Genomic DNA, 23,443 nt, shown 5'->3' with positions numbered 1-23,443 from the left:
AGCTTGCCTTCAATAGATACAATTTATGCTACCCGAGTTAGGAAGAGAGCAGAGAGAATTGTAGCAGATCCTTTACATCCCGGTCATCATCTGCTTGATTTACTTCCATCTGGATGTCGCTACAGGACTTCATATACAAAATCGGCCAGGCACAAGAATAGTTTTTTTCCCTTGTGCCATTAAATTGTTAAATTCGTAGTTGTATAGCTGAAGGGGAGGTAAAATATGGGTGGGGTTTCTTTGCTTCTTTGTATTGTGAGAGGAACAGTGTCTGTATATTTACATTGCAATGTAGCCGAAACAAATTCCAAGTATGTTGGAAAATGTACTTGGCCAATAATAATAAATTATTCCTATTCCTATTCCTATTCCTATTTCATGCATCCGATGCTGCAGGTGAGATTGGTGTAAATCACGTGCCTGTCTGGGAAGACCGTGGGAACGGAAGAGAGCCTTATCGATCTTCCGTTGTCTATACCGTTGGACTGTACTTTTGTTTTTACATCGTTCTGTTCTCTCTCGGAGCTGGTGAGAGAGAAAGATGCCATAACGCTTTGTCTGTACGTAGTGCGTAAATAAATACGTCAGTTAGCTGTATGATGTCTCATGCTTCTGGCTGTGTAATGCCAGAAGTGTGGTGTGTGTATAAAGGTAAAGGGATGGGGCTGGGAAGTGGGCACCCGGAAGAGAAGGCTCTCCAACTGGAGACAGAGGGGCGGGAAAAGGTGGCTGCGTGCAGGCACCATGTTTCAGTTTTCGGTTGGTTTTACACTTGGCAACGTAGCTGGGATGTATCCGGCCCAGAACTACGATGTTCCGAACATTTCGAAGAAGATTGAAGACATCAAGAGAGACGCGGAAGCTAGAAAGAAGCCTCCGAACGACAAGTGATGTTTACCTAGCCGTCTCTGTATTAAATGCAGATCATGTCGTTTTGCCACTAGGCCGCAGGTGCCAAACCTTCATGTGGCTTTTTTGGGATTTCCTCCAGATGTGTAGTCTTGAAAAACCAAGCTGCCCTCAGGCTGAAGTGTCACCACATCCAAGGGACCTTCTAGCACTTTCTGGATATTTGACTTCTTTTTCTTTCTTTCTTTCTTTTTACCCCATGCGTAATGAGAAAAACCATGCAGGGAGAGACTAAGAGATTCTCAGTGTTTGTTTTCAATAATATTTTCTATTCAGTATTAATTTGATTTCGGAGTAGAGTAATGAAATTAATTATTCCAGTGTGACAATCAGTAACGGTCTGGCTGTAGCAGTGACTCATGAAAGAAATTAAAATGTGTCAGGAATTAGCATAAATAAATATATAAATAAATAAAGGCAAAGGGACCCCTGACCATTAGGTCCAGTCGCGGACGACTCTGGGGTTGCGGCGCTCATCTCGCATTACTGGCCGAGGGAGCCGGCGTACAGCTTCCGGGTCATGTGGCCAGCATGACTAAGCCGCTTCTGGCGAACCAGAGCAGCGCACGGAAACGCCGTTTACCTTCCCGCTGGAGTGGTACCTCTTTATCTACTTGCACTTCCTGCTTTCAAACTGCTAGGTTGGCAGGAGCAGGGACCGAACAACGGGAGCTCACCCCGTTGCGGGGATTCGAACCGCCGACCTTCTGATCAGCAATCCCTAGGCTCTGAGCGCACTGGAGAAGGGGGGAAATGCCTTTTCCAGAGCTGCGTATACTGGAGGACGCTCGGACAGCGGGGGCTGCAGGAGAACCCCAGGGCGTTTTCCAACAGGTTGATGAGGGCAAGCCCAGTTCTTGGCTGGTCAATAGCACAGGACGATCGCAATCTCTACCATTATTTACCCTTCACCCTAAGATTACAACATCAAAACCTACTATTGGACTGCCTTGCATTTTTTCCCCTTGTAACAACTGCAACGGCCACTGGGCTACAAAAGATGAAATGATCTGGCTCTCCCGGAGGAAAATCAGAATCCACGGAGAAATACAAGAAAGTGGAGGTGCCTCCTAAGGAATTCTGCGAGTCCCGGGTTCAACTCCGGCCACCTCTGGTTAAAAGGATCAGAGGCAGAAGAAGAAGAGGAGGAGGAGTTTGGATTTGATATCCCGCTTTATCACTACCCAAAGCAGTCTCAAAGCGGCTAACATTCTCCTTTCCCTTCCTCGCCCACAACAAACACACTGTGAGGTGAGTGGGGCTGAGAGACTTCAGAGAAGTGTGACCAGCCCAAGGTCACCCAGCAGCTACATGTGGAGGAGAGGAGACACGAACCCGGTTCACCAGATTGCAAGTCTACTGCTCTTAACCCCTACACCACGCTGGCTCTCGATGGAAGGCGATGTCGTTTGCCAGGTGGGGTTTTCCAAGCTCCCTCCATCCTCACCCCCACAGCTCCCCCACTGACCTGTCCTGGGGTAGCGGTACGAGTCCGTCTTCCTTTCTTCCAGGGCGGGAGAAGGAACGTGGATGATCTCCACCTCCGACTCGTCCACCTCCTCATAGAGGATTCGTAACGTTTTCCAGCCCTCGGGACCTAGATTGAAGAGGCGAGATGGGGAAGTGAATTCCGAGGCAGCTCCTCCTAGCGGTTTCCTCCTGCACACACTGACCTCGGAGCGTGGCCCTTTCAACAAGAAGAGGACTGTGCAACACAGAATTCTTCTGGATGCAGCAATGCGGGGCAGGAAACTGCTGCTGTTATTTCTCGAAGGAAAACACTCCTGCTCACATGTCTAGAAGCTAGTGGCCCAAGGGTGCATTCGCAAAGCAGTTTAATTCATTTTCCCGAGGTTTCCCCCTAATTTCTGCATTGTGTTTTGAGCTTTCACACGACACAAAAGCCACTTCCAGGAATGTAGCAGAATATGGTGCAAGCTTAGCAGTCATTTCTGTGTTGTTTGCTTCCAGGGGGAACAGCCGTCCTTCTGATTGGCAAGCCCAAGAGGCTCAGTGGTTTAGACGACAGCGCCACCTGTGTAATGGGGATGGAGTGGCTCCCCTGTAAGAAAAGGTTGCTGCGTTTGGGGCTTTGAGAGGAAATCCAACTCATCATCCCCGATAGCTGTCGATGCTGTCAAAGTCTGATCTGAGTTGTAGTCCAACTACACTTGGGAACCAAAGATGGGAGAAGGCTGATCTAAGAGCTGGTAGGATCTTTGTGTGGCCTAGATGCGCAAAGCACTCACCTTCTTGGCAAGATGTGGGACACCACCAGTACCCCGTAAACCGGTCGAACTCCTCCTGAATGACGAACGTGGCTACGCCTGCAGATTTGGGGTCATCTAGCACGCTGGATAAGCCTGCCGTGGGGAGAAAGGAGGCAGAGTTTGGGCCAGGGAATTGAATCATAGAATCATAGAATCCTAGAGTTGGAAGAGACCCCAGGGGCCATCCAGTCCAACCCCCTGCCAAGCAGGAAACACCATCAAAGCATTCCTGACAGATGGCTGTCAAGCCTCCGCTTAAAGACCTCCAAAGAAGGAGACTCCACCACACTCCTTGGCAGCAAATCCCACTGTCGGACAGCTCTTACTGTCAGGAAGTTCTTCCTAATGTTTAGGTGGAATCTTCTTTCTTGTAGTTTGAATCCATTGCTCCGTGTCTGCTTCTCTGGAGCAGCAGAGCCTACTGCAGCTGCCTTATAGCAACACTGGCTGTGATCACCTAGCCCTAAGTGGTTTTCTCCGATGGGCAGCATCTCCCCTAAGAAAAAAGGAAGCTGCCTTGCTCATAGTCAACAATGAACCAAAACCAAACCCGTGATGCAATAAGAACCAATCACAACAATACAAACACAACACGTAGGCTAATAGTTAGTAGAGAATATATAATATAATAATATTATTCAAATTATAGGAATAAGCCAATCAGAGTTCATATGTACAAAATAACAGAGTGGTAGCGAGGACCGTCAAGCCATGTGTTCAGAACAAATGTCTTAAGGACAGTCTCACAATAGTCTTTCAAAATTTTCAACGGAAGACGTCTCAAAAGCCTCAAAAGGACAGTGTCTCCGGAATGATACTACTGTTTCGTAATAGTCTTCATCAGCCGATAATTTTCAACAGAATATGTAAGTAAGATTCATGCTAAGGATCACCGATGCTGTTACGAAATAGTAGTTATCATTCCGGAGACACTGTCCTTTTGAGGCTTTTGAGACTTCTTCCGTTGAAACTTTTTCTGAAAGACTATTGAGAGACTGTCCTTAGACATCTGTTCTGAACACAAGGCTTGACGGTCCTCGCTACCCCTCTCTTATTTTGTACATATGAACTCTGATTGGCTTATTCCTGTAATTTGAATGATATCATTATTCTGTTATATATTCTCTACTAACTATTAGCCTACGTGCTGTGTTTGTGTTGTTGTGATTGCTCATAGTCAAGGCCATTTTATGGTATATATAAAATGACCAATCCAGGTCCTCTCTTCCATGTCCTTCTGCAGACAAGGCACACGTGCGAAGAGGTGTGTGAGTCAAGATGACTGCGTTCCCTTCTCTCCAGACCAAGTCATCCTCTGCTTTTGGGGTCGCAGGGAGCTGCAGGAGGGCTTTTTACATTCCTCGTTTCATGTCACCTGCCCAGCCCTGGCAGAGGAGTAAGGGCTTAGCCCAATGGTCATACAAGAAGTCCCTAACATGCCATCCAGAAAATGATTTGTGTCCCCCAACAACATCATCTCACTGCCCCTGAGGGATTATCGTAAGAAGGGAAGGATCAGAGGTGGCTCTGCTTTTGGGATGGCCACTAACTTAAAAAGTCAACTCGCCTTGTCTTCAAATTATTCACCTGACTAGCCTACAGGGTTCTGAACAAACCTGAACAAATGCTTATAACCCTCCAAAAAGCTCTAAGGATTGTAATTCTGATTTACAGAATACACTGGAATCGCTTACACAAGAATTCCCTCTCTCTCCAGCTAGCATATTGGATTATTTGAACACAAGGGACAGAAGGACTAGGCTTGGGCCCTGAGGTCATTGTACACCTCCCATTTAGGAAATCTATGCACAAGACCATTAACCATGCTGGTATTTGCAAACAAGACATGAAGGACTGGCAGCATCAACCCTGCCATGTGGGAATCCCTTTGCAAATGACCACGGTGCCTGGAAACAGAAAGTCAGGTTGTGTATCCACGGCAGTGATCAGAGGAGGAATGGTTGCTAGGAGGAGCACAGAGAGAAGAAACGCCACGGTCCCTCTGCAGCAGCCCAGCGGGACACCTTCATCTGCCCCAACTGCAACAAAACATGTCTCTCCTGCATCGGTGTCCACAGCCAAAGCAAGCGCCGCAGCCTTCCAACAGTTTGACTTCATCTCTCAAGGTGCACTCCTGCATTGTCTCCCAAGACAGATGCCAACAGCAATTGCCTTGCCTTACCAGCTAAGTTAATTTATTAATTTAGGTTGATCTGGCACCAAGCAGAAAAATATCTTGCAGGGATATTTAGTTATTTCTCCCTCCACACAAGACGGGAATGTTACAGGCTGCGCTCACCTTTCTGGCAATACGTCAGCCTCCGCTCCTCCCCTGTCTCGATGCTGGCAACCCAAAGGTCGTTGTTGTTGATGAACGAGAAGAAAGACGGATTGGCGGAGCAGATCTTGGGATCCATTCTGGGGCCCGAGCACTGCGTCTTGATTTCCAGCGGCTTCATCGGAGACACCTGCAGGCAAGCGGCACACACACACCTGTGAACTATCCACGTGCGCAACCCATGAAGGTTGAACGTTCAGAGGCTCAAGGAAGACAAAATGGAAACATCCTTTTCATTTCATTATATATCATATAATGATATACAGTGGTGCCCCGCTAGACGAAAATAATTTGTTCTGCGAAAATTTTCTTCTAGCGGGTTTTTCGTCTAGCGAAGCGGCAATGACAGCCACGCTTTCGCTAGACGAAAAAAAAGACAAAAAATTTTCGTCTTGGGAGGCAGCCCCATAGACAAATTCGTCTTGCGGGGCAGCCTTCTGCTAGACAAATGCCTTCGTCTAGCGAGTTTTTCGTCTTGCGAGGCATTCGTCTAGCGGGGCACCACTGTATTATTATAGGACAGAACTACCTAAGCAGATGGTGACAGCAGTCACGAAATTAGAAGGTGCCCGCTTCTTGGGAGGAAAGCAATGACAAACCTAGACAGCATCTTAAAAAGCAGAGACATCACCTTGCCGACAAAGGTCCGTATAGTTAAAGCTATGGTTTTCCCAGTAGTAATGTATGGAAGTGAGAGCTGGACCATAAAGAAGGCTGATCGCTGAAGAATTGCTGCTTTTGAATTATGGCCTGGAGGAGACTCTTGAGAGTCCCATGGACTGCAAAAAGATCCAACTTATCCATCCTTAAAGATATCAGCCCTGAGTGCTCACTGGGAGGACAGATCCTGAAGTTGAGGCTCCAGTACTTTGGCCACCTCATGAGAAGAGAAGACTCCCTGGAAAAGACCCTGAGGTTGGGAAAGATGGAGGGCACAAGGAGAAGGGGACGACAGAGGATGAGATGGTTGGACAGTGTTCTCGAAGCGACTGGCATGAGTTTGGCCAAACTGCGAGAGGCAGTGGAAGACAGGAGTGCCTGGCGTGCTCTGGTTCATGGGGTCACGAAGAGTCGGGCACGACTAAACAACAACAACAAGGGAACAGTAGTGGGAGAATGTGGCTCACGCCCTTCCTTGCTGTGGGCTTCCTAGAATAAGCCACTGTTTGGCTACTGCTAGAACAGATGCCTGACTAGCTGGGCTTTTTATCCGACACAAATCATCCTTATCATCATGTTTCTAGGTTTCCAGGAGGTGTCCCAGCTGGCCATAGTAGGAAGCAGGACTGGACAGGCCTTTAGCCTGACCTGGCAAGGCTCTTGTTTCACTCTTACAGGCAGAGTCTTTTGATGGCTACTAACCAGGAGAGCAAAGATAACCTCCATATACAAGGGCAGTACAGTGGTACCTCCGGTTGCGAACGGGATCCGTTCTGGAGGTCCGGCCGCATCCCGAGGAATTCGCAACTGGAGGACCGCTTCTGCGCATGCGACAAAACCCGGAAAAATACTTCCGGGTTTGCCACATTCGCATCCCAAAGTTGACATACCCAGAGGGATACGTAAGCGGAGGTATGACTGTATACTGACCATTACTAAGCACTGTGAATAAGCACAGGAGAGCAAAGAGAACCTCCATATCCAAGGGCAGTTTACCAACAATTACCAAGCACTGTGGATCAGCGCAGCGTGTGATGGCTGGCTGCCTTTCACGCACGCTCACCATAAAGCCGTTCTTGCCTCCGTCCCGGCAGTGGAAAAGGCTGTTGCTGGCCTGGAACAGGAAGAGTCCGCTCTCGCTGTGGAAATCGTAGGAAGTGATCCCGAAGACCCCTAGCCGCTTGCGTTCCCTCAGCAGCTCTTCCTCCCTGGAATACATCCCGTGGTGGGGGGTGGCCTGGTGGAAAGCAGGGGAGGGGGCCCCCCAAAAAAATGGTCATGAAGAAAAGGTACGCGCAGAGAAAACACAAGAAAGCTCCACCACCAACCTACTGTGCAAATCTTATTTGTTTACTTAGGGGGATTTGTACACCCAAAAAAAACCAGCCTCCCAGAGCGGCTTCTGTACAATCGGTTAGAACAAGACAGTCCATGCCTGCAGGCTTAGAATCTAAAAATGCACAACACACAAGAGCCAGTGTAGTGTAGTGGTTAAGAGCAGTAGACTCGTAATCTGGGGAACCGGGTTCGCGTCTCCTCTCCTCCACATGCAGCTGCCGGGTGACCTTGGGCTAGTCACACTTCTTTGAAGTCTCTCAGCCCCACTCACCTCACAGAGTGTTTGTTGTGGGGGGAGGAAGGGAAAGGAGAATGTTAGCCGCTTTGAGACTCCTTCGGGTAGTGATAAAGCAGGATATCAAATCCAAATCCAAATCCAAAGCCTCAAAACGGCTCAGGACTGCAATACCTCAAGGACCGCCCTCTTTCCGTATGAACCCACCTGGTCCACGAGATCATCCTGTAAGGCCCTCCTTCGCGTGCCTCCTCCTCGAGAGGTGCGGAGGGTGGCAACACGAGAACGGGGCCTTCTCTGCGGTGGCTCCCCTTCTGTGGAATGCTCTCCCCGGGGAAGTTCGCCTGGCGCCTTCATTATACATCTTTAAGCGACAGGCAAAAACTTTCCTTTTCAACCAAGCCTTTGGTTGATCTGATTTACATCCTATGCTCTTTTAAAATGTGGGGGGTTTGGGGGGGTAGCTATTGGGTTGTTGTTTTCCTTTTTATTATGTGTTTTGTGTTTTTATAGCTTGATTTTATTCTGTGAAGTGCCCTGAGACCCCCGGGTATAGGGTGGTATATAAATTCGATAAATAAATAAAAGAAAAGGGACCGGTTTTGTGAATCGAACTCAGGCCCTGGTTTTTAAAACAGCTGTTCTTATGACCAGCTTGCATAGTTTTAGGGACAGGAGGTGCCTGGTGGGAGCTGGTCTTTCAACAAAGCTGATGGAGCGAGTCTTCTGCTTCCTATCTCTCTCACTTAGGCAGCCTGATGGAACAGGAGCTGAGGCCTGATGGAATTGTCACAACAGAGCGGGTGGTGGGAGCTCCATCTCACCCACTGGCAGAATCTTGGGCAGGTCACTCAGCTTCCCGTCAGCTTCTGATGCGGGAGAGGGGGCCAGCCTCCATCACAGGAAAAGGTTCCCTGCCTCTGATTTATTCTAGAATCAGGATTACCGTATTTTTCGCTCCATAAGACGCACTTTTTTCCTCCTAAAAAGTAAGGGGAAATACCTGTGCGTCTTATGGAGCGAATGGTGGTCCCTGGAGCTGAATTGCCCAGGGGCCAAAAGCAGATTGTGCTATTTAATTTACAAAGAGAAAAGGGAGTGTTGAAAGGACCCCGCTCAGCAGCTGATCAGCAAGAGATCGGGAGAGAGATAAGTCCCTGCTCCCTTTCAGCCCCGCCCTCCTTTGTTGAATGTGCTGCAGAGGGAGGTTGTTTTTTCCCCCAGGACATGTGACTGGCTGATTAGATTATCTGTCTGGCAACAGTAGAAAGGCTCCCTTTCCTTAAGATTTTTCAGAAATGTGAGTTAAACCCCATAAAAATGGGGCTTTTCCTCTTTGCTTTTCCCCCTTTGCAAAAGGAGCTTTGCTTTTCCCCCTTTGCAAAAAAAGCTGCAAAACCTTTAGCTGATCCTCAACCCCCACCCCAAAACCCCCCCAGGGCTTTTCCCTTTGCAAAAAAAGCTGCAAAACTTTTAGCTGATCCTCAAAAAAAAGCAAAACAAAACAAAACAGGGCTTTTAGAGGAGGAAAACCAGAAAAATATTTTTTTTCTTGTTTCCTCCTCTAAAAATGAGGTGCGCCCTATGGTCCAGTGCGTCCTATGGAGCGAAAAATACGGTAATTTCCCCCCCCAGAACAGTTCCCGAGTCCGCCGAGCGCAGTGAAGCCACAGCCCACCCTCCAACGCGCCTCACCTGGAAGTGGTCCAGCATCTGCTTCCACGACAACAGGAGCAAGGCTTCCTTCCGTACCTTTTTGGGAATCTCGGAGTAGAGGAGGGAGTTCTCCCTGCTTCCGTATGGCATTCCTGTTGAAATGGGGACCGATTCAAGCGCGTGCTTTTACACTGTAGTGCCGCAAGTTCTCTAGAGTTCTCTCCTCATAGAAGTGGAGCGAAAACTCCATAACTGCCATTCAACATTTGTTGAAAACAAAATAAAAAATTCCTTCCAGTAGCACCTTACGAGACCAACTAAGTTTGTTCTTGGTATGAGTGTGCATGCACACGAAAGCTCATACCAAGAACAAACTTAGTTGGTCTCTAAGGTGCTACAGGAAGGAATTTTTATATTTTTTATTTTGTTTTGACTATGGCAGACCAACACGGCTACCTACCTGTATTTGTTGAAAACTCCACTCTTCACCTCCTCAAATTAGTCTACACACAGCTCCCGCTGTCCGAACACAATACATTATCAGGAAATCAATTGTTATTTGAATGTTCGCATAACAAGCCAACAATTTCCACTGATTCCCATGGGGGATTTTCTAACGCACAAAAACTTGATCCCAAAATAACAGGGAAATCGAGGGAAACCTTCTGAATCCTTGCAAAAGGCAAACAATGAAGGGGGAAATGCTCTCTTATTTGTGCGATCTCTCCCCGTCCCTCTCTCCTACCACGGTTTCTGGCAAAATGACTGCCGAAAACCAGCAAAAGACAAAAAAAAGGCTTGTTTAAGACCCACTTATTTGTTTACAGTACAACACACAGGTTTGGATATCTGAATCTGCGGTGTGCATAGCGAGGTTTGGGTACCAACTCACTGTGTTTGGATAAGTGAATTTTCATATAATGAGAATTTGGATAGCAGGACATGAGTGTTTCTTGTTGGCTTTTTGGTTTTAATACTGTTTTTCAATCTGCCTCATGCTTTTACATTCTTATTTCTGAACTTTCTTTCTTTTAATGCTTTATTGGTTTTTATAACAAAACAAACACAAAACAAGGCGCTACACAGCAATCAGCAAATGGCAATCCAAAATTAACACTCCGCACACACCAAAAAGAAAAGATTTGAGTTCATCCGTCGCTAATTCTCACATGACTTCCAATCCCCCCCATTGTGCTTCCTAAATTTCATCACAGCTATGCACTTAACTTTATCTCTCCTAAGCTATTCTGTTACGTTAATTCTGTAGCGATCTCTTATTTCATGCAGAAATCAATCCAGACTTGCCAAGAATTTATGTTCTTTTAAATATTGTCTGTAAATATTCCACTCTCTATTAAATATTTGATCTGTATGGTCTCCGAATCTTGCTGTTAAATCTTGCTAGTTCTGCGTATTCTAACATTTTATTTTGCCAATCTAATTTCGAGGCAGTAGAATCTCCTTTCCATACTTTAGCAATTAAAATTCTTGCTCTTGCAAGAGTATTTCTGAATTTCTTTCAAAAGGCTGGTTTTATGTTTAGCTGTCCTGCACAGTACGATCGCATCTTAGGTGGGCGTCTAGCTCCAAGGCTTCTGCACATAAATGAAAATTGCCTATCTCCAAACCATTAGATCAGGGGTCAGCAAACTTTTTCAGCAGGGGGCCGGTCCACTGTCCCTCAGGTCTTGTGGGGGGGGGGAACTATGTTTTCTGGGGGGGGGGATGAACAAATTTCTATGCCCCATAAATAACCCAGAGGTGCATTTTAAATAAAAGGACACATTTTACTCATGTAAAAACAGCTAATTCCCGGACCATCAGCGGGCCGGATGCAGAAGGCAATTGGGCCGGATCCGGACCCTGGGCCTTAGTTTGCATACCCATGCCTTAGATCCACCCTCTAGCAAGACAGTTGGGGGAGGGGGGAGAGAATCTGCAGAATTCCTAGAACCCACATTCATCAGATGGAGTTGGGTTTTGTTTTGTTTTTAAGATTGTAAGCTTATACACACACACACAGGCAGCCCTCCATTTACACACATTCAATATGTGCATGTGTATAAGCATAAAGAAGGCTGGTCGCCGAAGAATTGATGCTTTTGAATTATGGTGCTGGAGGAGACTCTTGAGAGTCCCATGGACTGCAAGAAGATCAAACTTATCCATCCTTAAAGAAATCAGCCCTGAGTGCTCACTGGAAGGGCAGATCCTGAAGCTGAGGCTCCAAGACTTTGGCCACCTCATGAGAAGAGAAGACTCCCTGGAAAAGACCCTGAAGTTGGGAAAGATGGAGGGCACAAGGAGAAGGGGACGACAGAGGATGAGATGGTTGGACAGTGTTCTTCAAGCGACTGGCATGAGTTTGGCCAAACTGCGGGAGGCAGTGGAGGATAGGGGTGCCTGGCGTGCTCTGGTCCATGGGGTCACGAAGAGTTGGACACGACTGAACAACAACAACAACATAAGCACATTGCACCGAACCCGGAAGTAACCTGGAAACATCATAAAGGTGTCACTGAAACACCACTAAAAGGGTGGAACGGGGGTTGAGGCAGAACAGGGTGTTTGCAGGTTTTTTCCAACGGGTTTCAATTATATGCAATTCCACTGAGACACACGGTGCCTCGGAACGTAACCCCCCCCCGCCCCACCCAGGTAAACCGGCGGACGGAGGGGGCGGCTGTCTCCGGCCCTTTGGTTCCCAGCCCAATCCAATCTTACCCAGGTAATACAGCCGATGGGAGTGAGGGCTCGACTCTTCGGTCTTCCGCACGAACTGGAAGTCATGGGGCGCCTTGTTCACGATCATCCCCGTGTACTTCCGGCTGCTGTGGATGATGTCACGCAGCCCGTCCCACGAATGCTTCTCCACCTGGAAGTGGGAAGCGGACGTGTCCTCCATCTCCACGGCGTCTGAGCTGTCGGACAGAGCGTCCACCGCTGTCATCTTCAGCCTTCCTCCTGAATTGGTTAGGCAGCTGGGGGGGGGGGGAGAGAAAAAAAAAATGGTAGATTGGGGAAACGGATAGAGAAAGAGAGAATGAAAGGGAAGAAGGAGGGTGCATTAATTCCATCCAGAGTCAGGGTTCATTCATAACAGTTTATCTCAGGCTTCCTAAACCTCGGCCCTCCAGATTTTTTGAGACTACAATTCCCAGCATCCTTCACCACTGGTCCTGCTAGCTAGGGATCATGGGAGTTGTAGGCCAAAAAATATCTGGAGGGGCGAGGTTGAGGAAGCCTGGTTTATCTGATAATAAAGGTCCAGTATGAGACCACACTGCTAAAGAACAACACACTCAGATAAGTGCTGGAGATGCAAAGAGGTGGAGGGAACATTCTTTTATATGAGGTGGACTTGTAAAAGGGTAAAAGAGTATTGGGAAATGATCCATAATGAACTGGGGGGGGGTAATGCTTAAAAGTACCCCCCCCAAAAAAAACCCAGAGTCCTTTCTGTTGGGGATAATTCAGACTGAAATTCCCATGTGTCAAAAAAGCTTATTTATGTATGCTACAATTGCAGTCCTGTGTTTTGTTAGCCCCCAAATGGAAAACGGGCGAGCTTCAAACTAAAGAAGAATTGCAACTTAAGTTGACAGAATATGCACAGCTTGAAGATTTAACATATAGAATAATAGAACAAGAAGAACACACGTTTAGAGAAGATTGGAAAACGTTTATTGAATATATTAGACAGAATCATAGACAGCTGCCTCATACAGAGGCCACATATGAACACCATAGTTAAAAGACTATGATTCCACCTTAAACAGTCAGGGCTACCTCCCACACAAAAAAAAACATGGGAATGTAGTTTTAGCAACCCCTTCCTATCCCCCTCACAGAGCTACAATTCCCAGAGCTCCCTGTGAAGAGGAATCGGGGCCTCCCAACAACTCTCAGTGCCCTTAACAAACTACAGCTCCCAGAATTTGTTTTTCTTGGGGGGGGGGTAGCCACAACCTGCTACCGCAGCACTCTAAATATGTGGGTGCAAATGTGGCCAGAGTCAGGGCCTCAGTCTAGCTATCTCCATTGTTTCCGCACCGAGGGCGGCAGCATCCCTAAGGTAAAGGGACCCCTGACCATCAGGTCCAGTCGTGTCCGACTCTGGGGTTGCGGCGCTCATCTCGCTCTATAGGCCGAGGGAGCCGGCGTTTGTCCGCAGACAGCTTCCGGGTCATGTGGCCAGCATGACAAAGCCGCTTCTGGCGAACCAGAGCAGCGCACGGAAACGCCGTTTACCTTCCCGCCGGAGCGGTCCCTATTTATCTACTTGCACCTTTGACGTGCTTTCGAACTGCTAGGTGGGCAGGAGCTGGGACCGAGCAACGGGAGCTCACCCCGTGGCAGGGATTCGAACTGCCGACCTTCTGATCAGCAAGCCCTAGGCTCTGTGGTTTAACCCACAGCGCCACCTGGATCCTGGCAGAATCCCTACAGGGGTTTTAAAAAAAAAACTAGCGTTGTTCCCCAATCCTACCTGGAGATGGCGGGGTTTGAACCCGGGACCTTCTGCATGCAAAGCGGATGCTCTGCTACTGAGCAACAGCTCCTCCTGTGGGAAAGGAAGGGAAACTTTTCCTTAAAACACATGATGGTCCCAGCATCTTTCGTAACATTGTGGGGCAGCTATAAAACAGATCCCCCTGTATGAGCACTGGTAAGGCTAGGGACCTGCTCACCCCACCCCCCAGCTCCTGTGTAATCCTGGGACACAATGATTTATGTATACAAAATACAGTATAGGCAACTCCCCATTTGCGGGCACTCAAGGCACACACTGCACATGTGTGCATCGCCGCAAGCCCGGAAGCGGCATGGAAAAGCCCTAAAGGAGCGTGAAAACTGCAAAAATGGTGCAAAAAACAGCGCCTAGCAATCCCACAAGCCTTTGCAAGTGCGATCCCAGGAATCCTTGCACTGAACTTTTGAGGCCTGTGGAGAGTTGGGAGTTGCAAGCTTTTTTCCAAGGGTGTTCCCAATACCGTATTTACTCAACTCTAACGCGCCACCGTATCTAATGCGCACTTCAATTTTCAGAACCTTGAAACCAAAAAAAAGTATTTCCTGGTCGATGCAAATGTGCCACTGAATCTAATGCGCACCTTAGTTCTGTTAAGAGATTTCAGATTTGCCTACGTGCAGAAATGCAGCTATCTCCAAGCAATTAGTAGTTGGCAGAAAGCCCAGATCTGCTCTCTCTCAGACCCTTAGCAACGACCTGTGATTGGTCAATGAGTTTCTAAAGACTGAGCTCTGTGTGAGAGCTTTGTGGTTAGTGTGGTTAGTGTTGGTTGTGTTAAGAAAGTGGTCAGTATAGAGAGAGAGAGAGACAGAGAGGAAAAGATTTTATGTTTTGTTTCTCTTATTTTGTAAAGTCTGTAAATAGTAACTTGTGGATACTAGTTGCTTCAATCAATAAATACTGTATATAGTTATCCAGTGAGTGGCTGAGTTCCTGCGTTGTGCTGTCCAGTCAATTACACAACAGCCAGAAGCTTCCAGAAAAGTCTGCGTCTAACTCTGCGGTGTCCAGGAATAAGTTATACTCCTGACACTAAATCTTAAGAAGTTCTCGCAGCATAATTTGGCTCATCTTTTTGGCCAAATTATGCTGTGAAAACTAAGGTGCGCATTAGATTCGAGTAGATACGGTATATGATATTTTTAGAGATGCAGTGCCTTGGAAAGTAGCCCCCCATGTAAATGTGGAATAGCCTGTATAGATTTCATGACACTTGTCTGTACGGTAGCAGAGTGTAAGGAACCACACCCCAACGGGTAATTTTAATAGAGGGCCGGGGGAAACTAGACTACAGTGGTACCTATCGTTGTGGACACGATACATTCCGAGGTGCCGTTCGCACCCCAAAAAGTCCGCAACTAGAGCGGCGCTTCTGCGCATGCAAGCACGGCAAAACCCAGAAGTGTACACTTCCGGGTTTGCCGTGTTCGCAAGCCGAAAAGACGCAACATGAACCTAACGCAACACGAGGTACGACTGTATTTGTCTCTGGCCACATCCGCATTGTAAATTTGAAGCGCTAATGTACCACTTCTAACACCCATGGCTCCAAAGTATCCTGGGAACTGTAGTCTGTTATGGGTACTGAAAGCTGCTAGGAGACCCTATATCGCCTACAACAGCTACAATTCCCAGTTTCCCTGTGAAGAGGGATTGACTTTTAAACCACTCTGGGAAGTGTAGTTATGAGAGGAGTAGGGGTCAATGGGCCACATAAAGTGAGGCTGTGGGCCAGTTTCCCACCTGTATCATGTCTGTGACCATCAGCCAAAATATAGGGGTGGGAAGAACATAGATCTGGATCTGCTGGTGATCTCTGGTATTTAGCAAGAATGTTTGACTCGCAGCTATTTAATAACAGCAATTAGCACTGATAAGATATTTCAGGTCACCCAAGCCATATAATTTTCCTACCTCCCTGTACAAAGCTACCCAGGTGTGAAAATCCACAGGTGAGCACCTTGTCTTGGCCTCACCAACATCAGAGGCACGGTTGGTGGTGACAGGAAAGAGTGTTTTTTTCTGTATCTGCTCCCTTATTGTGGAATTGCCTTTCAGAAGAAGTTCCCTCCTCTAGGAAGGCAGGTTAGGACCTTCCTGTTCAGACAGGCCTTTGGAAACTAAGGGGCAGAGTATGCTGATCGCTGAGGCTGCTGTCTGGGCAAACTGCATTTTAATTTTTGGCTCTAAATGTGTCACAACAGAGAAGTGGAAACCCGTTGCACTCAATATGATCCTGAGACTGCAACTCTCAGCAGGTTCAGCCAGCACAGCTAACAGGCAGGGATGGTAGGAATCTTGATAGGAGTTGCCATTCAGAAGACAAACCTCTTGTTTTTAACCTCCTGAGTCCCCAACGCTCCCTGCTTCTCCAAAAGCTACTCGAGTCAACTTCGAAAAGTTACCTTCTCCAACTTCCTGCACTTTCGTTTTCCAGCCGAGCCCTCTTTACTTTCTGCATCAACTGCTAAGCGAGCCTTGGACGAAGTAAGAAACTAGAGGGAGGGAGGAAAGAAACAGAGGGCATGTGATCACTTGGAAGCAAACTGGCAGAGATACACACATGCTTTGGGGGGTGAGGGATAGAGAGACCTTTTGCCAAACCACCCCCCCCCAGAAAAAAAAACCAGCTGCAATGTTGCAGTCTTTGGAACTGCATCTTCACACTGCTTTTAGAGCTTGTGACTTTTCCCAGAGAATCCTGGGAACTGTAGGCTGTTAAAATTTGTGGGAATTAAAGCTCTGGGAAGTGGGAACTACATCTCCCAGGATTCTTTGGGGGGAGTCGTGTGCTTTGGATGTACAGTAGCTTTAAATATAGGGTGTGGATCTGCCCCCACTTTCACTTTTACGGGGGGGGGGGAATCTAAAGACCCCCTTAGGATCCTCAGCACGGAAGGATAATAAAGGGCACCAGTTGTGTGGCCTCTTCTCTATTCCTTGTGCAATGAGTCGTACAATGGCACAGTGCCAGAGACATCTCCAGGTGAAAGCTGCCTTATACTGAGTCAGCCCATCAATCAATTTAGATCTCTTGACTGCAGCTTCATACAAAGCTCTTCCCAGACCAGGCTTCCTCAACCTCGGCCCTCCAGATGTTTTGAGACTACAATTCCCAGCATCCCTGACCACTGGTCCTGCTAGCTAGGGATCATGGGAGCTGTAGGCCAAAAACATCTGGAGGGCCGAGGTCGAGGAAGCCTGTCCTAGACCTACCTGGAGAAGCTGGGGGGAGGGGGGGTCAACACTTGGACATCCTGCATTCAAAGTGAGGTACAATCATTTCCCCAAATTCTCCCCTTTTAACATTCAGGTTTTAATAAGGATATAGGGAAACTTGATTTTTTTTCCCCAAGAAGAGGGGGGAGTTTGGAAGGTTTAACCATGTATTGTATTGTATTGGCTTTAATTGGTTTTTTAATTGGAAAATCTAATAAATTCTTTATTAAAAAAAGGATATAGGGAAACTTGAAAAAGGGGGAAAGAATGAAGGTTGCAGCAATGTCAGGAATGGGGCTGGCAAACCTCAGTAACTTCCTTCAAGATGGAATTCTGTGGAAAGCCTCGTTTCTCAAGTCCACAGCCATGAATGAATGTGTCTAATATCCACATTCCACCCCCAAAGAGGAGCCAGAGTTTAATCCCAGTTTCCAAGAGGAGTCTTAGAATTATTTGGACGAAATCAAAGCTTACAATCCTTTACTCCTGGGACCCCCTTCTAAATTGCTATATTTATTAAAACATTATATTCTTATTACAAAATAAAGCACATACAACATATAAAAGACATATTAACACAAAGACTTTTTTTGAGCCCTTGCTCAATCAGTCATCGCCAATGATCCTAATACAATACAATAATATTATAGCAATACTTGTATTCTTGATAATCATGGCAGCAAAGACACAGCCCCATTTCGCTTGTTTCACGGAGGGTCCATGTCTAAGGTAAAGAACTCAAGAGTCCCCCCTTAACACATTTCACACAAACATGTAAGAGCAGGGAACAGAATTTTACCATGACAGGTGGAGCTTTTCAGCCCCTTCAGTTCCAGAGAACCACAAACAAGAGGCCAGAAAAAATCTTGGGAGAAAGCGATGCTCACATTTTCATTCCACCCTTCCTCCAAACCCCCGACTCCATCCTACATGGTTGTTCTACCTACATTTATCCTCAAAATAACCCTGTGAGGCAAGACAGCAACTGGGCCAAGGCCAGAAGAATGTAACAAGGCATGTTGGAAGTTCCCCAGGCGCCAGGTGCGTTTTGTGACTGGGAAAGGTCGGATCGCGACCGTGTGGAGATCTCTGACATCTCCATCTGGTTGGCCCCTCCACCTTTCTTAAGCAGGTCAGCAGAAAAGTTTATTTGTTGCATTTGCTTAGGGAGCTGGGTATGTTTAGCCTGGAGAAGAGAAGGTTAAGGGGTGCTATGATAGCCATGTTCAAATATATAAAAGGATGTCATATAGAGGAGGGAGAAAGGTTGTTTTCTGCTGCTCCAGAGAAACGGACACGGGGCAATGGATTCAAACTACAAAAAAGAAGATTCCACCTAAACATTAGGAAGAACTTCCTGACAGTAAGAGCTGTTGGACAGTGGGATTTGCTGCCAAGGAGTGTGGTGGAGTCTCCTTCTTTGGAGGTCTTTAAGCGGAGGCTTGACAGCCATCTGTCAGGAATGCTTTGATGGTGTTTCCTGCTTGGCAGGGGGTTGGACTGGATGGCCCTTGGGGTCTCTTCCAACTCTAGGATTCTATGACTTACCTCCCACGAGTCCATGATTCACACCCATCTCAGTTAACCTGTACAACACCCCAGTGAGGTAGGTTAAGAGGCTGTGACTGACTCCAAGATCAGTCAGTGAGCTTCCTGACTGAGTGGGCATTTGAACCCTGATCTCTCAAGGTCCTAGTCCAACACTCTAACCACTACACCACACTAGCTTCCTGGAGTCCTTCTGCTAGGTAGGGGGCAGCTCTATAAATTAAGTAGGCAAATAAATATGGGGAAAGCCAGGTGTCACTTAGGGAAGGATCAGAAATATTTTACTTGATGCTTGAATCTGTTTTATTCTGGGTTGTTTTATTTGGTGTTTTAATTTGTTGCAAACCACTTTTGAGTTTTTTTTTTAAATATACAAGACAGTATATAAATGAAATTAATAATTAAAAAACAATTCCTCCCTCCATGGGGAGGGGAATGGAGTCTAGCCATTCTGTTGTGGCAACCGTAACCTAGTTTTAAGGTGCCATTTGGCAATACAGGTGAAACTCAAAAAATTAGGATATCATGGAAAAGTCCATTTATGTAAGCAATTGTTTTCATTAGTTACTGGAGTTTAATATATGAGATAGACTCATGACATGCAAATCGAGATATGTCAAGCCTTTGCTTGTTATAATTGTGATGATTATGGCGCACAGCTAATGAGAACCCCAAGGTTGAGATTGTTAATTTGGGGTTCTCATCAGCTGTACGCCATAATCATCACAATTAAGACAAATAAAGGCTTGACATAGCTCGCTTTGCATGTCATGAGTCTATCTCATACTTTAGTTTCACCTTTTAAGTTGAATTACTGAAAGAAATGAACCTTTCCACGATATTCTATTTTTTTTTTAGTTTCACCTGTATACCAGTTTCCAACACTGGTAACAAGAGCCTGGCTGCTGAATCAGGCCAAGGGAGGGCAAGACATAAGCAATAGCAACAACTATCCCAACTTGTGGTTCCCAGAAGCTGATATGCAGAGACAAACTGGTTCTGACAGTGGAGGTAGAGTATCACATGCAGATTCATTTTGGTGCAACTACGCCAGATAGACGTGTAAGCTTTCTTATTATCATACTACCTTGTTTGATCTTAAATATTTGGCAATATCCTGCTCCAGCCAGAATGGTCCACAGAATCCAAGGAGACACAGGCTGCCTACACAACGACAGGTTAAGTCATAGTAACACAAGAAGAACCCGCTGGATCAGGCCAATGGCCCTTCTAGTCCAGCATCCTGTCCTCACCAGATGCCTTTAGGAAACCCTCGAGCAGGATCTGAGCACGAGAGCAGCGCTCCATCCCTTTCCTGCAGCTTCCAGCTAAAAGGGTTCAGAATAGGGCTAGGTGATAGGTCGCTATATCACCCAAAACCAATTTGAAGTCCATATTGCGATATTGTTTTCATAATTTTTTACCTGACAATGTATCATGAATCATTATGTGTGCGTGCGTTATGGCAAAAATCACAATGCGGGGGGAACCACGAAGCCAGTCGATGCCTCTACATAGCTCCATCCTTATTTCAGACATCGTGATGTATCAGTATATTCCAATTTTGAAAACCAGATATTGCCCAGCCCTGGATCAAGAAGTATAGCTGCCTCTGGCCGTGGGGGCATAACACAGCCATTGTGGCTAGTAGAAGCTGAGAACACCCCCCCCCCAAATCTGCCTAATGCTTTATTTTCAAGACATCCAAGTTGGCGGCCGTTGCTGCCTCTTCACCAACAAGCTCTGTGGTGACGGCTGAAGTGGGATTTGAACCCAGGCCACTGAAACTCACCACACAAAACTACCCCCCGTGGAGGCAAACAGTCCAAAACACTTACTTTATTCTATAGGGATGGGGGACCCCCAAGTTCTGAAGCTGGGATGGGAGGGGGGGTTAAAGCATGGGATGGGATGAGGGCCAGCAACCCCCTTTCTTCCTACCCCTCCCACTCCAAGGACCATGGATGATCCACAGCAAGGCGTTCCCTCCATGCAGGAGCATGGGCATTCAGCTGCAGGGACCGAAGAAACCCGGGACCCCCACCCACAAAGTGGGAGAGGGCGTGGCCAGCAGCCCCCCCTCCCGAGGGGGCGTGGCCAAACCACCCTTCCTGTTCTAACTCTCAGGAGCCAAGGCGTGGCCTTGCGCACTGGAGGCGTGGCCTAAGAGGGGTGGGGTCACCAGGACCCTCTCCAGGGGGCGTGGCCACAGGAAAGCCTATTCGGAGCGTGATCTGGACACCCCGCACCCCCTCCTAGGAAAGGGGGCGGGGCCTTTCCCGTTCGGCCCCTCCCCTCCGTCCCGACAGAGGGCCCGCCTACCAGCCAGCCGGCTGATCACTCACTCCGTGGGTCCTCGGCCTCCCCCAGGCCGGGCTTCCTCAGCTGCGGGGTAAGGGGGGTAGGGGAGGGTTGGGTTCCGCGAAAGGCTTCACTCCTGCTCCATTTCCTTTCCTGGAGACGCAGGAGCTCCGGGGGAGGGGGGAAGGGACACAGCCGGCCTCCGCGAGCCTCCCGCCGCGACCTTTCACCCGGAAGCGGAAGTCCGCTCTCCTGCCGTTTCCGAACTCTCGTTCTTCGCGATCTCGCGATAGTTAAGCGGGGCCCAGCACGAGATCTCGAGGTAGCGGGTGCGGTAAGGGGGGCGGGGTCTCGAACTGATTTCTTTTCCGCTGCTCTCGTCGACCTCCGCGGCTCGGTTGTTCTCGCGAGAGTAAGCGAAAGAAGGTCCCCGCCTCTTGCGAACATGGAAGGAACCATAGAGCATAAAACGGGAGGTTGCATCTGACGGTTGGAAGGGACTACCCTGGGAAATTTTCGAGGGGTGGGTGAGGAAGAATGTTCGTGAGGAGAATATTTTTTTTTAAGGATTTGGATGACGGCGAACTGGGTGGAACCATTCAATAGGAGCACGGGGGGAGATTTTGGGGGGTGAAAAAATAAATAAAATCTTATAATTTTTTTGTAAAAGATAATCCAACAACCCATGCCTATATCTTTAATTATATCTAATGTTTTTATTGAAATAATAATACATAACAAAATTTAATAAATGTTTGCAAAATAAATCATTTAAATATGCACATTTATTTTGGTGTATACATGAATGTGTTCATATACATGAATAGTATAAATTGACATAAATTATAAAATAAAATAAAGAGCACAAATTAAACGGTCTCTTACGTAATTTTTAAAAATGGTTTGGAAGGAACCATTAGCATTAAAAAGGGGAGGAAGACGTTGCTATGGGAACGGGTAGTGACCACTTTCGCATAGTAGTGAGAATGGGGGGGGTTGGGATTTTCCAGGTTCGGAAGGAAACCGTTTACTGAAACGGAGGGGCCTAACATTTTTTCCGGCAGTTTCACATAGTACGCGGTTAGGAGGTATTTTTGAAGCAATCGGTCTCTAACCCATTTAAATTGCCGGGTGGTACAGTCCAACATGGGTGTTTTATAGGCTAAGAAAATGGACGCAAACGTATATGTAGCGTTGGTGGTATAGTGGTTAGCATAGCTGCCTTCCAAGCAGTTGACCCGGGTTCGATTCCCGGCCAACGCAGTATTTTCTTTCCCTCGCCCTCTTTTCATCCTTATGTAACTTGCAATTATTTAAATAGTTTCTTGCAAGTAAGACCGAACGCTGCATCTCATAACTTAAACAAAGTTTCTCACTTACTTAGCTGAGGATGTTTTATCATCCTTTACATGTCTGCATTCATTAATTCCCCCTCCTAATTTAGGGAGAAATTATATTTATACAGTATATGTGATTATACATGTTCAAGAGTGTGGGGGGGATATTTTTTTAAAAAAAGAAAGAAAATAAAAACCAGATTGCCATGCATTTAGTTTTATTCAGTTTTGTAAAAGAAAAAAATTGCAAACTATCATACTAGGTTTATTTGAGGTTTTCAAATAATGTTGCTAAACTAGAAAAAAAGCCTGCTCACAGGTGTGCAATCTCAAAAAAAAAGACACAAAAGGAAAGGGGGAGTGGGAGGGAGGAGGAATAGGTTAGGTTGCAGCTTAGGTTGCAGATTCCAAAGGAAACAGTTCATCTAATGACCAGCGCCATGGTAGCTTCTGGAAAGAGGTGGCTGCCCTGATTAAAAAAATAAATACAGAAATAAAAATCCCAGGAATTAAATGCATTTAAGTTTAATCAGCTATGCTGGGGAACTCATAATTCTAAAGTAAAATATTATCAAAAACCCAGAAATTAAAGAAATGCATTTAATTTTAATCAGCTAAACTGGTAGGGTCATAATTATAAATTTTAAAAAAAAAACTGGAAGGGGTTTTTCAAGAAAAAAGGCAATAATGTTTCCGCCCGGGATCGAACCGGGGACCTTTCGCGTGTGAGGCGAACGTGATAACCGCTACACTACGGAAACCGACGTGGGAAGCTTCATCATGCTGCTTGATATTAACTCAAGTGCTTCCACTTTATAGTCTATCTGCCCCCCCCCCCGCTGGTTATTGATGCTTATTGAAATATTCCCCTGAATGTTCCAGTTTTGCACCTGCGAGGCAAAGGTCCCCCCACACACCTCGAACCAAGGATCACCCTTTGCAATCGGGTGACCCTGTTAAACACTCCCTGATTGCAATGCACTTTGCTAAAAAAAAAAAAAAGGGGGGGTGGCTGGGAATGCCACTGTCTCCATTAGAGGTCAGGAGAGACTCATCCTTTTATCAGAAGCAGCAAAACTTGAGCTGCTAACGCTCTTG

At 46.8% G+C, this 23,443-nt stretch overlaps 2 protein-coding genes and 2 non-coding genes across 6 annotated transcripts in view; 2 read left to right on the top strand and 2 right to left on the bottom strand.

Moving 5' to 3' along the window:
* The window catches only part of DPP9 (dipeptidyl peptidase 9), a 45,290-nt gene extending 24,140 nt beyond the window's left edge, over positions 1-21,150 (bottom strand). Inside the window, exons 1-9 of one of the 3 annotated variants that reach the window (XM_033136522.1) lie at positions 21,053-21,150; positions 16,346-16,435; positions 13,896-13,970; positions 12,131-12,387; positions 9,446-9,558; positions 7,241-7,414; positions 5,479-5,647; positions 3,159-3,272; positions 2,378-2,506 (exon numbers count right to left, since the gene is read on the bottom strand). In XM_033136522.1, the coding sequence (XP_032992413.1) occupies positions 2,378-2,506; positions 3,159-3,272; positions 5,479-5,647; positions 7,241-7,414; positions 9,446-9,558; positions 12,131-12,387; positions 13,896-13,970; positions 16,346-16,401 (1,087 nt within the window). In that variant the 5' untranslated portion in view covers positions 16,402-16,435; positions 21,053-21,150. The remainder of the gene's footprint in view (positions 1-2,377; positions 2,507-3,158; positions 3,273-5,478; positions 5,648-7,240; positions 7,415-9,445; positions 9,559-12,130; positions 12,388-13,895; positions 13,971-16,345; positions 16,436-21,052) is intronic. The other 2 variants (XM_033136521.1, XM_033136523.1) reach the window with 2 other exon arrangements.
* LOC117039421 (short transmembrane mitochondrial protein 1-like) lies at positions 745-1,144 on the top strand. Its single transcript, XM_033136524.1, has one exon. It carries the CDS (start codon positions 745-747, stop codon positions 889-891), a length of 147 nt encoding a protein of 48 aa, XP_032992415.1. The 3' UTR covers positions 892-1,144.
* Positions 21,151-22,199: 1,049 nt separating the features above from the next.
* On the top strand, positions 22,200-22,271 carry TRNAG-UCC. The gene has a single exon. It is a non-coding gene; the product is annotated as a tRNA-Gly (tRNA).
* A 762-nt stretch (positions 22,272-23,033) lies between these two features.
* On the bottom strand, positions 23,034-23,106 carry TRNAV-CAC. The gene has a single exon. It is a non-coding gene; the product is annotated as a tRNA-Val (tRNA).
* Positions 23,107-23,443: the final 337 nt, after the last annotated feature.

The sequence above is a fragment of the Lacerta agilis genome, chromosome 18 (assembly GCF_009819535.1).
Source record: "Lacerta agilis isolate rLacAgi1 chromosome 18, rLacAgi1.pri, whole genome shotgun sequence".
Taxonomy (NCBI): domain Eukaryota; kingdom Metazoa; phylum Chordata; class Lepidosauria; order Squamata; family Lacertidae; genus Lacerta; species Lacerta agilis.
The sequence above is the reverse complement of the archived record's forward strand: the minus strand, read 5'-3'. Positions and strand labels throughout refer to the sequence as shown.

Excerpts from the sequence above, each read along its gene's own strand:
- LOC117039421 (XM_033136524.1), top strand. The coding sequence starts at position 745 with ATGTTTCAGTTTTCGGTTGGTTTTACACTTGGCAACGTAGCTGGGATG.